The 15,936-nt window shown below is 56.5% G+C and overlaps 2 protein-coding genes across 2 annotated transcripts in view; one reads left to right on the top strand and one right to left on the bottom strand.

The window, feature by feature from the left end:
- Positions 1-5,014, top strand: part of ATP6V0D1 (ATPase H+ transporting V0 subunit d1) — a 36,325-nt gene extending 31,311 nt beyond the window's left edge. The window contains exons 5-8 of the mRNA XM_030470796.1: positions 1,301-1,378; positions 2,018-2,194; positions 3,136-3,213; positions 3,705-5,014. Of these exons, the coding sequence (XP_030326656.1) occupies positions 1,301-1,378; positions 2,018-2,194; positions 3,136-3,213; positions 3,705-3,866 (495 nt within the window). The 3' untranslated portion in view covers positions 3,867-5,014. The remainder of the gene's footprint in view (positions 1-1,300; positions 1,379-2,017; positions 2,195-3,135; positions 3,214-3,704) is intronic.
- A 494-nt stretch (positions 5,015-5,508) lies between these two features.
- HSD11B2 (hydroxysteroid 11-beta dehydrogenase 2) lies at positions 5,509-12,247 on the bottom strand. The gene is made up of 4 exons (XM_030470804.2): positions 8,310-12,247; positions 7,875-8,060; positions 7,209-7,346; positions 5,509-6,410 (listed from the first exon to the last, which is right to left on the bottom strand). The coding sequence occupies exons 1-4, from the start codon at positions 8,563-8,565 to the stop codon at positions 6,049-6,051; spliced, it is 942 nt and encodes a 313-aa protein (XP_030326664.1). The 5' UTR covers positions 8,566-12,247; the 3' UTR covers positions 5,509-6,048.
- Between the last annotated feature and the right edge of the window lie 3,689 nt (positions 12,248-15,936).

The raw sequence follows: 15,936 nt of genomic DNA, 5'->3' as shown, positions 1-15,936 counted from the left end.
AAAGTGCATTAAGGATTATTAAATGCAAAGACACAACTATTTCTGGGCTGAGGGCTTCAGGATACTGGAGAGCACATGGTGGGTGTACCCAGTGCGACATTTCTACAGTCTGTGTTCCCATGGTGTCTGTGATACTGGATCCGCATTCAGTGCTGGATATTTGAGTTCACCTGTTTTTGCTTGTAGAGCCTTAGGTTTGTGTGTGAACTCTGAGAAGGGCAGAGTAGTAACTAACCATCTCATCCAGGTTCCCTCTTCTGTTGGCCTCAAGCAAAGTCCATTATCCATGTCCGTGTTCCTGTGGTAACTGCAGACTGATGCTCTGTGCTCTCCTGCACTTGAGCAGTGGCAAGCACTGGAGATGATGTTTCTTTGATGTGTGATGCTCACCCAGCAGCGTCCTCTTGCACTGTGTGATAGCAAATATTTACAGAACACAGTAATCCAGGTGCTTTTCTAGTGCAGAGGATGAGGGTGTCCAACACCTGCATTCTTGGTCCATCTTCAGTCCTGGAGTTGTTGTGACAAAGCAGAGATTTGTGATGTCTCAGCATCATTTTACTCCATCCCTTCTAAGTAATTCTAGTTGCAGTGCTCTGTCCAGGGAGGTATTTTATCACATGATGACTTCTGAGAAAGTTTTTGCTGAACAGTACTTTTAGCCATGCACAGCCTTCACAGGCTCCCCTTGGGAGATACAGTCATCTTCCAGCTGGATTATAGTGTATGTCCACAAAGGATTACGTTTCCTGGAGGCAGCATGGCTGTGCTTAGCCTTACATGTTTTCTGCAGTGCTCCAGTTGGGATGGTGACCAAGCGGCTGCAGTATGAAAAGAGGATTGCAGAGGATGGCCGGTTTCCTTCACAGATGTCCTGTCTCATCTCCTGACTCTGCTTGCACAGCGGTACTTTCTGAGCCTAGGTTTTGCAGCTACAGTTACATGGCTTGGCATGTTTGTGGAGGCCAGAGCGGGGTCAGGAAACCACGTGAGACTTCAGTAAATGTGGTGGAGTTAGACAATTCAAAGGAGCAAAATGGGCTTTAACTTTGCTGCCAGGGGATCTTGCCTGCAGTAAGATCATGCAGTCACTTGAACCAACCCAACCACAACCCTTCACATCTCCGGCTCCTGAGGAAGCACAGTTCCTTGTGTGGGCTTGGCATCCAAGTTCATGTGGAGTGGGAGCTCCTGTGTTTCTGCGAGCATCCCTGCTTGCTGTCTGTCCTCTGCTGAATGGCCCTGTGGGGCACTAGATGAACCTGTGAAGGAGAGTCCTCACCTGCCCTTTCTCTTCCAGGCTTACCTGGAGTCCTTCTACAAGTTCTGCAAGGTGCTGGGAGGTACCACAGCAGATGCTATGTGCCCAATCCTGGAGGTAGGTCTGGAAACCCCTATAGCTGGATGCTGTTGCAATGATACTCATTGTTCCGTGCTCAGGCCCAGCTTGCCTGCCAGCATTAAGGATGCTCCAGATATTCCTCAGCACTGCATGCACACTCTGCCTGTGCATTGGGAGGCCTGGGAAAACACTGCCTGAACATGAGTTTGGGCAGGTTTGGTTCTCCAGGTGATGGAGAAGATGATGGACTTGCCAGGTGCTGACCCGTCTGTTGCCTTCATGGCAACATCTTCATCCTCTCACATGGATAACAAGCAGGAGACAACCAGAGCTGTTCAGTGCGTGCCTCTCTCCATGCCAAGGCTAGCTGTGGGGTGCGCAGGGCTCAGGGGCAGTAGGTGAGAAACTCCTTGACCTGGGCAGGGTTCTCCTCAGTGCTTTGGCTTGTGCTTGGGATTGGGATTTCATCCCCTCACTGTTCCCCACGCATCAGCTACTGGGCATACAGGGAGCCTGCATGTATAGCCTGCCTTTGCTGAGCACCATATAGCTGTATGTGTCCCAGGCAGCCTGTTCATGGTGCCCTCTGATGTGGTTCTGTTCAGAGCAGCATCAGTACTTGCTGGCCTCTGGCAAAGATGCTGCATCCCAAGGTGAACCACTCTTGTCCCGCAGTTTGAAGCTGACCGAAGGGCCTTCATCATCACTATTAACTCATTTGGGACTGAGCTGTCCAAGGAGGACCGAGCAAAGCTGTTCCCGCACTGTGGCAAGCTCTACCCTGAGGGCCTGGCTCAGCTGGCCCGGGCAGATGACTACGAACAAGTCAAGAATGTTGCTGACTACTACCCTGTGAGTGCTTGGGGTGAGAGCCATGGGTACCGGTGCAAGGACCTGCTCTGGGTCAGAGCTTCTCAGAGATCTGGGGAAACTTGTGGATTGACAGCCTGGGGAGCGGGGTGCCTGTCTTCGCCTGGTGCAGTTGGTCCTGTGATCTGCTTGGCCAAGGTGAAGTTGGCTTGCCTGGGATGCCATTGGCTTGTTAGTCATGGCTGTCATTGCAGTGGTGATAGGGAGACTACCCATGCTCTGTGCACCCCATCCCACAGTGTGGGGACTGCCCTCACCACTAAATCCTAGAGGTATCAGTGTGGCAGCAGTGACAGTCTCTCTTCGGCTGGTTGGGGGTGGAAACGTGTCTTCAGCGAGAAGTGGTTGCTTCCCCAGCCCTAGTGGGTTGCTCTGAGATCTGGTTCAGTCACAGAGGAGACACTGACCTGGGAGGACACTTTTTGGATGTGTCTGGGTTCCTTAAGCTGATCTTGTGCATGGCTGGGGACCTGTTTGGAGTTGGATAGCTCAGTGTCCCCTTACTGAAGCAGCCAGGGCATGTGGCAGTGTTTGTGGGCACAGGGGCCTGGCCCAAACACCCCAGTTTGTACATGGAGGTCTCTGTACCTGACGCATCGTCCTTGCAGGCTCAAAGCAACGATACAGCTTTGAGAACTGCACATTTCAAAGGAGGGGTGGGATCTCTGGCTGGACAAGCTCACAGATGAAATAAAGGATTTCTCTGCCTCTCTGGGGATTGCCTTCAACTGGGGTGTGTGCAGTGCAGCCCTGGCAGCACCCCATTGCCAATGTTCATGTGTGCACGGGGCAGACTCTTGGCTGCCCTATGTCTTCTGCTGACCTGACAGGGTGGCTGGGATGTCTCTTTGATGCCCAGGGCCCTCATATGCTGCTGAGCTTGGAGGGCTTTGGGTATATCCTCTTGTAATGTCTTCCTGCAGGAGTACAAGCTGCTGTTTGAAGGGGCTGGCAGCAACCCTGGAGACAAGACCCTTGAAGACAGGTTCTTTGAGCATGAGGTGAGTGAGCCCCAAGACGCTTCTTGGCATGTATCTACTTGTGCCATTTGCAAAACTCAGGGGTGCAGCAACTGCTGTGGATGAACAGAATTTGGGGGGAGAAAAAGGATGCTCCAGCAAGGGAGTGGGGACCCTGCATGGTGCTCAGTCCATGTTCTCACCCAGACAGATTAGAGCGGTGTGGGAGGCAAGTTTGGGAGGCTAGTGAATCAATAGCAAAACCAGAGTGTAATTACATTGGAAAGGAGGATTTTCGCAGTACTGAGGGTATAAATAGTTCACCCTTTAAACGCCAGAGCCTGTCCTGAGCCATGTGCTGTAGGTTAGAGCTGTCCCAAGGACCTAGTGAGATGCAGAGCAGGATGCTTGTGCTGAGCCTTCCAGCATGCTGGGAAAGTCATGGGACCTCCTGAGCTGCTCCACACTTCTCTTGACCAGCTGCTTCCATCTGAGATGGACAAGTGACATGTCCATCTATGGGCTTTCCCCAGGTGAAGCTGAACAAGCTGGCTTTCCTCAACCAGTTCCACTTTGGAGTCTTCTATGCCTTTGTGAAGCTGAAGGAGCAGGAGTGCCGCAACATTGTGTGGATCGCGGAGTGCATTGCCCAGCGGCACAGGACCAAGATTGACAACTACATTCCCATCTTCTAACCCCACTTTGCTCCTGTCTGACCCTCCTGTCCCTGGAATGTGGAGGGACCCTTGTCTAACTCCCTGAGTTATCCCTTGCCCAGGCTCCAGGGATGTCCTATCTGTGGAACTGACTCAGATGAGGACACTGTACAGTTGCTAGTTAAATTATTCACAAGCTGAAGTTTGAGTTGTGTGTGCTGTGAGGCATCTGGAGGGACCAGGGCAGGAGGGACACCTCCTGTTGTATATCTGATAGTCCCTGTGTTACTGTACTAATACTGTATGTGCTTATGCTCGTAGAGCAGGACCAACTGGGGGGCTGCTGCCTCCAAGGGGTTCCCACTGCTGCAGAGGAACACATCAGGTTTGTCATAGCTGGGGACCTCTTTGTTGTTGCTTTGCACGCCTCCTAGTCAGTATTGTTCCTGTGAGATTTAGTTTTGAGCATGGTTTGTAGCGTAGGCCATGCTGCTGTGCAGTCCCTGCATCCCCCTGTAGCTAACCCTGACCTGGGAGAGACTGGCCAGGACTGGGTCAGAGCCTGTAGGAGTGGGAGGGCAGAGCCATGCTGCTCCCTGCTCCAGCAGTGTTTGCACTAGTGCAGCCTCCCTGTGTCCTCAGAAGCAGCTCTGTCAGTCTTCCTCCTGCCATGAAAGGGCTCCACAAGCTGGCTGAGCATCTTCCTCCCCAGAAGACCCATGGCTTGGAGGTTCCTCTTGCGGCCATGCAAGAGTTTGGTTCCTTGAGCTCTGTGGATGGTGCTGGACACTTGCAAGCCCCAGGCCAGCACAGCCCCCTCCCCCGTGCAAGGTGTCTGCCTGGCACTTGCTGTGGAGCTGTACCCTTGCCACTGGCCCTTGGGCACCCTGATGAGTGCAGAGGGCAGCTGTTGGTGGAGGTGTCTCATGCCCTGTGCACGCCCTAGCCATCTGGGGGTGAGGGAGCCAAGCCATGGGCTGCTGTGTTGTGGCTCTAGATGTGGGAGATGCCTGGTGGCAGTGGAGAAGCCTCGCTCATGCGAAAGTCATGCTGGGTGCTGCTGCTGGGAGGGAGGGATGGATGGATGGAGAGCAGCTCTGTCCCAGCTTGTGCTGTGGTCACCTCTGCAGTGTGTATTATCCTGTGCTTCCCCTCCTGCCTGCACCAATAAATATCTGCCTACTGCACTGTGCTCTCCCTGCTTACTAACTCGGGCACCTGTTCCTCCATCTCCAAGAGGAATCTGCATCATCCAGGGAATTGGTGTTTGTGGTAGTGGAGCCTGGTGTGGCTCTTTACATGACTTGGGACACTTGTTTCTACCCCAGGCAGAATGTTGTACAATCCCTGGGGCCCTGGACACTTGCTCCTGAGCACACTGAGCTGCAGTGCTCCCTGGTCTGTGGGTGCAGCTGGGTGCTGAGCTCAGGAGTGCCCAGGAGGTGTAGCTCAAGCACAAGGAAGCCCTTGGGTTGGTGAGGGGGAGTAGCAGGGAGCAGATACAAGCTCTTCCTGCCAGGCTCACTCCTTTTCAAGGGCTGCCTGTGGCTGCTGCTGTCCCACACAAGGCTCCTGCCACGGTGTTTGATGCAGGGCTGGTGGGGACCCAGCTTAGCTCTGCCCATAGGCAGTGCATCCCTACCCAACCGTGGCACCACAGAAGGAGACTGCCAGAGCCCGGTGGCATATCAAGAACAAATTTATTTAAAAAGTGACAATCATGTAGCTCATCTCGAGGAGCTCTGCGGCGCTGGCAGCCTGGCCTTGGCCCCTGCACTCGCCAGAGCACGTGGAGTGTGTGGTAAGGGCAGGGAGGCAGTGGCCACAGGGTCCTGGGTATGACCCAGGCAAGAGGTGATTGATGGAGGTGAATGCAGCTCCAACAGCAGTGAGGAAGATGTTGGGTAGCTGAGAAACACCCAAGGTCCATTGCAGTGTGTGGTGCAGAGCTGCTGAGTGAGGCAGGGCTAGGCCCCCTTGGGGGATGCATGGGTAGAAAAAATACAAAACCATGGTCTCTAGAAAACATTGATTCTCGCACAATAGAAAATAGATCTGCCTGATTCTGGAAAGCAATTTGGTTTTTCACTGTCTAGTGCTGCCTGTTCCCCCACAGTCCAGGAGGGTGATGCCGGCGGCTGCGCACGCGCTCGGGGGCCAGGGTGCCGGGGAATCCCGGGAGAAGGCTTGCTCCTGCCCCGCGACCGCATGCGGGCCATGGTCAGGCCTTCTTGGTGGCATCGTGGTGCTCCTGCCGCAGTGCTCGGGGCAGCTTGGGGTTGATGAAGAACCCTTTCAGGAACAAGTCTCGCACAAAATAGGGCAGGTACCGGTGTATGAAATACATGAGCCCAAGGCCCTGCCCCGGGTAGTAGCGCACGGCTGGGTTGGCAGCCAGGAGCCCATCCGTGATGCTGTTCACCACTGCGCTGAGGTCCTCCACTGCCACCTTCATGAACTGGATGAACTGACGGTTGATCTCCTCCACGTAGTCCTCACCGTAGGCCTGCAGCAGCTCCCGGGGCAGACTGGCTACTAGCTGCTTCTTCTGCAGGTTCCAGAAGGCAGGGTCACATGTTGTCCCTGCAAGAATGCAGACCCCCTGTGAGTTGCGTGGCTGCTCTCCTTCAGCTGGAACCCTGGCAGAGATATGCCATGGTGGGAGCACCATGGTAGCTGCTGGTACCCCAGGACTGGAAAAGAGGTCTCAGCCCCTGTGTGCAGTAGAAACAGTGCTGCCATAAATGTGGCTAAGCTTTTTCAGCCATCATTGATGCCAGGGGATCACAGAAATCACAGACTGGTCTGGGTTGGAAGGGACCTTAAAGCTCATCCAGTTCCAGCCCCCGCCGCGGACAGGGACACCTTCCACTAGAGCAGGTTGCTCCAAGCCCCGTCCAACCTGGCCTTGAACACTGCCAGGGATGGGGCAGCCACAGCTTCTCTGGGCAACCTGTGCCAGGGCCTCAGCACCCTCACAGGGAAGAACTGCCTAACATCTCATTTCAATCTCCCCTCTGTCAGGTTAAAGCCATTCCCCCTTGTCCTGTCCCTACAGGCCCTTGTCCAAAGCCCTTCTTCAGGCTTCTTGTAGGCACCCTTTCGGTAGACTGTTATAAGGTCTTCCCAAAGCCTTCTCTTCTCCAGGCTGAACAAGCTCAGCTCTCGGCATGTCTTCTTTTCCTCATCTTCATGATCTGCAGGCAAGGCTTGCTCCTGACCCTACCTCTCACCAACCAGAGCCCAAAGGGCACAGGAGGCTGGGGCTGCTCAGAAGCTGCATCTGGCACCATCTTCTGCCATTGCTCCATCTTCTGCCTCCCAGGGGTACCTGCCCTTTACCTGCAGGCACAGGCAGCCAGCAGACACCGTCCCTCTTACCTGTCTTGTAGTAGCCTGGCAGGACGAGGCTGACTTTGATGCCCCAGGGCTGGAGCTCACTGCGAAAGGTGTCCATGAGCAGGCTGAGTGCTGCCTTCGAGGCCCCGTAGGCTGCCAGGCAGGGGAAGGGCATGTCACCTTGCAGGAGCAAAAGGAGGAGTGAGTGGCTCACTGAGCAGGCAGCTGCCTGCATGGCCGGGGTGCAGGCAGGGACTGGGAGGGCTTCAACAGGGCTGAGCTCCCAACCCCTGCATGAGGAAAGGGCTTAGGTTTTGTTTTGCTGAGAAAGCAGCTGGAATTTGGTTCAAATTAATGTGTTTTAACCAGGGGGAAGAAAAACAGGAGGAGGGGAAGCTGGTTTTCTCTCCCTGGCCAGCGTAAGCTTAGGATTGTCATCCCCAGTGGAGGCATGTGGTAGCTGGGCTGACATTGCCCATGCTGCTGTCCCCAGGGTGCACACACAGCCCCATGGCTTCCTGTTTATGGATGCCCACTGTGGGGTTCAGTGATGCCAGCGGCCCACTCCACGGCGCTGGGTGCCAGTCAGATGCAGCTGGCTGGGGAAGTGGAGTTGCCCCGTGGGGAAGGTGTGATTCATGCCGCACCATGGGGTAGCATCTCAGGGTGCCAGGGGTCTGGTGGGCCAGGCAGAAGGCAGCTGCTCACCTGCAGGGCTGCTCACGGTGACGATGCGGCCGCCAGCGGAGCGCAGCAGGGGCAGGAGCCCCTTGGTGAGCTCCAGCGAGCCGAAGAAGTTCACCTCCATGCAGGTGCGAAACTTGCCCAGCGGCGAGAGCTCGGCGTCGGCAATGGTGTCATTGAAGCCAGCATTGTTCACTAGGCCCCAAAGCCCTGCAGGGATGGGATGCTTGAAGAGGTGACCGAAATGGGGGACCCCCCACCTGGGGATCCCCACTGCTCCCCAGCTCATGGGGGTCCTGCAGGGGAATCCTGGGGTGCCCCGGGACAAGTCCCATTAGCAGAGGCTGTCATGGATGCCCACAGGGTTGCAGCCCATGGTGGGGGACACATGGAGGCTGGACACTGCCTGAGGTCCTGGAGAGCTGCATGGTGCCCCCAGGGTGTGCCAGGGGCTCCTACCTGTGCTGTTGGTGTGGGTCTGGATGTGCTGCAGGACGCCCTGGATGTCCTCCGGCTTGGTCAGGTCCATCTGCAGCAGTGTCAGCCTTGAGGAGCAGCTCCTGCGCAGCTCCTGGGCACCGGGTCCCTGCGGGTCCAGCACGCTGGCAAACACCTGAAAGCCCATGGCATCCAAGTGCTGTGCCGTCGCCTGCCCAAAGCCCGAGTCACAGCCTGCAAGAGCCAAGAGGAGCCCTGCAGTGCAGCCTGTCTCCATCCCCAGGGACCAAACCCCCTCTCCAGCATCGTTCCCCCGCCTCAGGACCACCCTGGCTCGTCACCCAGCTCCCAGTCTTGCTCTGGAGCATTTGCAGGTCACAGAGTTGCTGTTTTCTCTCCATCATACACGGGAGGAAGAAAACACCCTTATCTGCAGCCCCATCGCCCTGAGCACCTCTTTGATGCAAGGTGCAGGTACAGCGAGGCACCAGGACAGCCCAGAGCCCTGAAGTGATGCGAGGCAGGTGCCATCCACCCCCAAAATAGCCTTCAAAATCTTCGCTGGCACAAGGCTCCATGGGAGGTGCTGCCTTTCCCTGAATGCTTTTCCCCTCCCAGAAATGGTGGCCAAGAGGCACAGTACCCCCTCTCCTGGCTGGGGTGCCAAAGGGATTACATAGGGGGAGAAAAAAAGGGATCCTGGTCTGCTCCTGTCACCCCGCATCCTTCAAGAGAGCATCCAACTAGGATGTCCCATGCTGGAGAGCACTGGGTGCTGCCAGGCCTGATCCCAGCCTCATCTCCTACATCTCAGCTCAAGCAGGTGACAGCGTCACCCCCAAAGCCACTGTTGGAGTGTCTGGGGGACAGTCTGGGTGGGAGCAGGGTGTTGTGGGGCTGGTGGCCGGGGTGGAGTGCCTGGGATTCAAGCAGCAGCAGCAAGGTACAGCCTGTTCTGCTGCCCAGTCACATTAACCATTAACAGGGGAGTGCTGCAGGGACAGCCCCACGGCCCCTGCACCCTCCTGCCTGGCACTCTGGGGTGCTCCGTAGCACATCCCTGAGAAACAGCCCCCTCAGGCATCTGGAGTCACCCTGGGATGGACACAACGATGGCCTTGGGCACTGCCGCCTGCTCTGCAGGACCCAGACCCCTCCTAGCACTCATCCCACCAGACCCAGGGTGGGCACAGAGACCGGCTGCCCCCTCAGCTCCCCATTCCTGCATCCCCAGCCTGAGATCAGCGTGCTGCCAGCTCCAGCTCTTGGGGTGCCAGCGAAGCTGTCCTCAGCTTAGAATTGACTTTATTGCTGCGTCAGAAACCCATAATAAAGCCGATGGCCAGAGGCCAGAGCGATAACACCCCAGAGGTGCTCAGCTGGCAGTAAGGGGCTGCAGGGACCTTCCTTTCCCATCCAGCACCCATCATAGGTGCGTGCCAGGCTAGCTCAGCATCACCCTCAGCATCATCGCTCCCGGCTCCATCCTCTGTGCCACAGGGGATGTGGAAGGTGCTGCTGATGCAGGACATCCGCCTCTCCCCTGCCCGGGAACAGGTCGTGCTGCCAGCAGCCAGCCAGATAAGGTGCATTTCTCCTTTCCCAACAGGGCAGGAGAAAACTGCAATAAAGATAAGGTTTGAAAATAAAAGTGCTGGTGGCCATGGCCTCAACGATTACCTGTGTTGCTCCCACTCCAGCCAGCAAGAAAAGCTTCCAGTCCAACCACAAAGCTCCCAATCACCTCCCAAGCCTCAGAACACCAGGAAGCATCCCAAAAACCTGAGAGAGACAGGTTTGCCGGCTTGTTTCAGGCAAGCCTGGCTCGGAGGCAACAGACAGAGCCGCGTGCCGCCTGAGCCAGGCAGGGCTTGTTTTGCCTTAGTGCAGCGGGGCGGTTGCGGGGTTTGTTTCGGAAGTTCTAATTTATTCACACACACACAAAAACCCATCCTGGGATGCTGGCGGGAAGCCCAGGACCAGGAGGGCGAGGATGCTCTGGAGTTATTTAAGGTCTCTGCTTCCCAGCCGCCACACTCAGGCATGGCCAAGAGTGCAGGGAGGGACAATGAACCCCCCAGGGACCACAGCACGTGGCCCCAAAGCTCACCCAGAGCCATGCTCACTTCCCGTGGCTACCAGCACACAAGCCTCCGGGAGTGCTGGAGCCGGACAGTCTGTGCGGCCTCCAAGGATGCTGCATCACGAGGAGATGCCGGCGCCAGCCCCAATTCCCAGCTTGCCAACCCGTTTTGCATCCATGCCGGCAGGAGGGACCGCGGTCGGACCGAGCATAGCAGAAGCCTAGAATAGGGAGTGCAGTGAAGGAGGATGGGTGGCTTGAAGCCCCCATGTCATCCACCCATTGGCCCTGGGCCAGCACCAGAGGTTTTTGCTGCAGCAGAGCATGAGCCTGGGTTGCAAAATCCAGCAGAGTGGGGGCAAATGCCTGTTCCAGGGTCTGAGTGGAAGCTCCAGCCCCTGCAGCAGCTTCCCCAGGAGCAGGGCACACCGGCCTCCACTGGGATTGTGGCACGATGAGCCCCAGCTTTACCTATGTTGAGCAAGCAAAAAGGTTTGGGCTCCAGCATCGCTGTTGGGTGCTCTCCCACCCACACCAAAGAAGACCGACCATGCAGCACCATGCACCACTGCACAGAGATGCCCCTTGATGGTGAAAGTGAAGCCGCTGGAGGGGCTGAGCTGTGCCAGCCCAGCAGCTCCCATCCAGCCTCTGCAGCCTGGCTGTGGTGGAGGTGCTGCCCCGGCTGGACTCACACGCGCCAGCCTCAGTCCCCGTTTGATGTGGACACAGCTCTTTCAGGTGAGCCAGGTGCTGGCTTTCTGCTGTCTCAGGTCTTTGCCCTGCTCCTGCTGCCAGCACCAAGGCCACCACACACAGACACGTGCTCAAAATCAATGCTGCACTTTGGTGAGCGGAGCCGAGATGGGTGATACTGTGGCTACTGCCCAGGAGCTGCCAAAGCCCAACCACTCCCCTGCCCCTGCACCCATCCTTCGGGATGGAGGGCTGGTGGGACACATCCACAGCGCTCACCCCCATGCAAGGCAAGAGCAGCTTCCCCATCTGAGCTGTGAGCCATGAATCTTCATCCCTGAGCCACAAGTAGAACATCCTCAAGCCACGAGCCCCATCCCTGGGCATCCTCATCCCCATATGGATTACAACAAGCTGTACGTCCTCATCCCTGAGCCATGCATGATGGGCGAGGACCAGCACAGACCTGGCAAAACCTCAGTGGTTGGAAGCGCAGCTCGGCTGAAGCAGTCCCAGAGCCTGGTTGGTGCCTAGGTGGAGTGGCAGCTTCCAGGAACTGCTCCATCCATGCTTCGGATCCCTGTGCAGAACCTGTGGAGGGGTTGCCCCAGGACTGAGCACCTGATGGAGCACCCAGGTTAGCCCTGACAGCCTCAGGGGCTGCTCCCAAGGCACCCAGCGGGGTGGTTTTGGGGCACCCCTTGAGGATGCTCCATCTCCACCAAGCCCAGAGGCAGCCGAGTGCTTGCCAGCCACTGCTCCCAAAACCCCAGGACAATGATGCCACCTCCCACACAGAGATTTTGGGCTGCATGCCCCATCACCCTGTCCAAGACACCTTGCCAAGATGGAGCTGTCACCACCATCACCAGCCTTGCAGCCTGGGGACGGTGCTGGGCTCAAGGACACCATCAGCTGGAGGGGAGCTGGGGCGCCAAGGCCGATCGGATTAACACACTGAGCTGCTTGTTTCCATAGGCTCGAGCTCAAATCCTGCCTGGGATGCCAAGCAAAACACAGCCTCCTGGCCCCGGCAGGATCCGCCACTGCCACCTCAGATCCAGCTCCTCCAGCATGAGATGGGGTTGAAAGCAGCCACACAATGGGGAGACCCATCTGGGGGCCTGAGCAGGTGCAGCAGGGACTGATCCTGGCTCCGTCCATGGGGATGAGGAAGCCCAGGGTGAGGGGGCACCGAGCAGAGATGGTGCCAGCAGCGGGGAGGGCCCCCCCCAAAAGAGACACGGGAAGGGCAGGTCCAGCTGGGACAAAAGCACCTAGCAAAAGCCCATGTGTGCAGGGCAGGGCCCTGCTGCCAACACCTCCCGGATGCTGGGCACATTTGGAGCAGGGAGCGACAAAGGGGTGATGTCGGCCCTGGGCGAGAGGGAACAAATTCTTGGCAGGGTGCTGTGGAGGGAGGGGACAGCAGGAGCACCCGCAGCAGCTGAGCCACTAGCATGCTGCCCGTCCACCATCACCTGCACCCAAGGTCCCCACCTCACTAGTGCCATCACCATCAACAGGAAACCACAGCCCAGCCGGTGGCTGGCACCGGGGTGTCCCTGCTTCTTCCCCAGGGAGCTCCCCAGGCAGATGGATCCGGGGTGGTGGCAGGAGGTGGCAGCAGCCCTGGTGCTGCTGCGGGTCCTCAGCACCTGGTTTCAGGAAGCCACAAGCCTAATTAAATGAAATTAAACCCAGGGAGGTGCCTTCAGTGATGGTCCAAGTCCCTGGTGATGAGAAAACAGCCAAGCCCCCACCCAAGCTGTCCCACCATGAGGATGGCAGGCACCAGGCAGCCCCCTGAGGGAGGCTGATGGACCACGGCAGAAGGCAGAGCTGGGGATGCTCGTCACCACAGGGGGTATGTGGATGACCAGACCCCCTCCCTGCACCGGGGACTATGGCCAGATGGTATGAATTACAATGGATTAGCTGAGTGGTTCTGAAGCCTCACATGCTATCACCTCCACCTGGGGCGAGATCTTGCACTAAACAAAACACAGAGAAGGGGGAAAATCTGATTTTCTGCCTAGACAAGCCGGAGCAGCCGGGCAGGGATGATGAGGAGCCCGAGGCTGGTGTGGATGTGCCCACAGCTCCTGAATTAAAGCCCATTTCTCAGTAGCAGGCACTGGTGCATCATTATTGGGGACCCAATAAGAACAGCATGAGATAAACCAGTGTTAGAAGCCACAGTCCTCCCCGTCGCTGTCATGAAAAGCCAGATGCCTTATCCCCCTCCCTAAAGCTGTGGGCAGCAGATGCTGCTTGCAACCAGTGGGGCTAGCAAAGCCAGGAACTTATACATGGCATAGCCAGGACAGAAACAAGCCCAGCCTCCTTCCGTGCACAAGGCTTGTGTTTGGTGAGATGCTCAAGGCAGTCAGGATCCATCCATGAGCTTGCAGTCAGGCTTTAAGCTTGGCACCCAGACCTGCTAAGCTCAGTCTAAGGGCTTGCACCAGCAAAGTGCAGATGCAAAAGCACCAGAGTCTTCCTCAGATGCAGGAGCAGGAGGCACATGACACCTTAGGAGATGACCTGGCCTGGCAGCGACGGTGCTGCTGGTGGGAACCAGCCCAGGGCTCACAAACAGGCAGGTGAGGAAGTGCTTCTCCTCCCAGCACCACTGTGGGGTTTCGCAGAAAAAGGGCGCAGGAAATTCCTAGAAGCAGCTGCTTGCCACATCCCAGGGCCCAGCAGCATCTTCCAGCTCCCACCCAGGGGAGATCCTCTCATGGGCAAGGATTCAAGCTTTCCATGGGTGGGGATGAGCTGGAGAAGATGACAGCGCCTGGGCAAGGGCACAACCTGTACATCAGAGCTAATCTGGGAGGGAGGGATGGATGGATGTGTGCCCGAGAAGAGGAAGTTGTGAAGAGCTGCAGCGATAATTGGGTTAATAATCACCTTCAGAGGGAACATGGTGAACTGGGAACATGGAGCCAGCGAGCCACAAAAGACATCCATCAGCAAGAGCTGTCACTGGGAAGGACACCCGTGGCCCAGAGATGGCTCGACTGGATCAGTGCTGATAACCCAGTGCCAGTAACACATCCTGGTCTCTTGGAGACCCAGTCTGGGAAGCTGGAAATCTCCATGAGCCATGGCTGGGATTCAGCACTGAAGATGCTCCCAGGGAACAAGGTGGCAGCAAAGCCATGGCTGGATCACCTGCTGGGAGCATCCCTGGGATGCAAAAAGGCTCCCCAAAGACTCCAGCCAAGCCCCGTATCCATCTCTCGCATGCAGTAACACATTAGGCCCCAGAAGCCAGCAAGGAGATGCAGAAGGTCTGCTACAGGCAGGGCTAAGCCATCCATAAGCAGCAGAAGGGAAAACCAGCTCTCCTACATGGACCACCATGAGTCACCACCACCCTGGGACATCTCAGACAAGGTATTTCTAGCACAGGACCAGGAGAACCTCTGGCCATATGGTGGGTCAGGTCAGCCGTGGGAGAGCCCTGAAGTACACAGGGTGCCACTCCAACCACTGCATTGTGGTGGTGACAAGTCACAGGAGTCTGGGACAAGCAGTATCAGCAGGGACAAAGCCCAAAGCTGTGGCTCCAGTCCAAGTCCAGGGGATCATGACATTAAGCAGCGCAGAATTTGCAGCACCATGACAAAGGTACAGCGGTTTCAATGGAGCTGTGTCAGTTCAGGGGTATTTTGGTGATATAAGTTCGTAAGGTGCCATCTCATCACTCCCCTTGTCACAAGAATAAACTGCCACCACATGCCACAAGCCCAGGCAAGCAGAACGGGTACAAGCCCTGCCCATCCCCACACCACAACAGGCTCTGCAGTTGCACCAACTGTATTTTCTCTTGCAGCTTCCACATCCATGTGGGGCTCAGGTTTGAAGATTTTCTTTGGGAGAGAGTTGTTTTGCAGTTAAGAAATGGAGCAAAACACTTGAGTGAGCACCAACTGAGCATCAGCCAAGGCAGCTTTTAAAATACATTGAGCTCTTCAGGCCCCCAGGCTAAGCTGCACCCCCATGACCACCTCAAGCCACACTAGCCCTTTCTGTACCTGGTTTAAGTTATCCCCTCCTCACCCCCCACCTGCAGCTCCCACCAAAAGTTTGAGTATCACAAGCCTGTTTTGGTGCATTCTGCCAAAGTACGTGAAGGCGGCCTCCAGGCTGATGTGCTTAGACACAATCTTGCTGACCCAGGCTGAAGAGCAACACACAGGGCAGCACCTGCATGTGCTCTTTAGCTTGGAACAGCACAGGCAGAGGCCAGCACACCAGCTGAAGAGGGGACAGAAGTCACCACAGGATGGGTGCACACCCCAGGTTAGAGCTTGTCCCTACCTGGTAATTGGGACCCTGGAGAGGAGTGAGCATTGAGCACTGTCATTGGACAAGGGGCACAAGAAGCAGATGTGCATGGTGTGATGCTTACACTAAACTGGAATATGGCCTCCACATTGGAGAAAGGGGGTGAGGGGGATCACAGATCTGCTCAAGGATATGTCTGATGGAAGCTGAGAGACCCCACACAAGATGACCACCACCAGAAGCCACAGAGAAAAACTTGAAACAAGAGGCCAGACAGTCAAAGCCTCTGCAGGAGACACCAGGGCAGGTACCTCCTCCAGGATCTGGGCTCACAGCCCATCCCTCCTCTCCCTCCCCAGCCTGCCTGGCCAGCACCCACCATATGGCTCCCCAGGGTCAACCCCAACAAGAGGCTGCACCGCTGCAAAGCCCGTAAAGCCAAAAACTGCTTTTCAAGATTACAGCCCGGAGCCAGCAAATCCCGGGACAGCAGCATGTGGGAGCCAGCTTCCAACGGGGAGGTCAATAAAGCTCAGGGGCTGGCAGCTCTCCAGTGGAGAAGGAAGCAGA

The sequence above is a fragment of the Strigops habroptila genome, chromosome Z (assembly GCF_004027225.2).
Source record: "Strigops habroptila isolate Jane chromosome Z, bStrHab1.2.pri, whole genome shotgun sequence".
Lineage (NCBI taxonomy): Eukaryota > Metazoa > Chordata > Aves > Psittaciformes > Psittacidae > Strigops > Strigops habroptila.
Note: the sequence above shows the minus strand (reverse complement) of the source record. Positions and strands in the feature narration are given on the sequence as shown.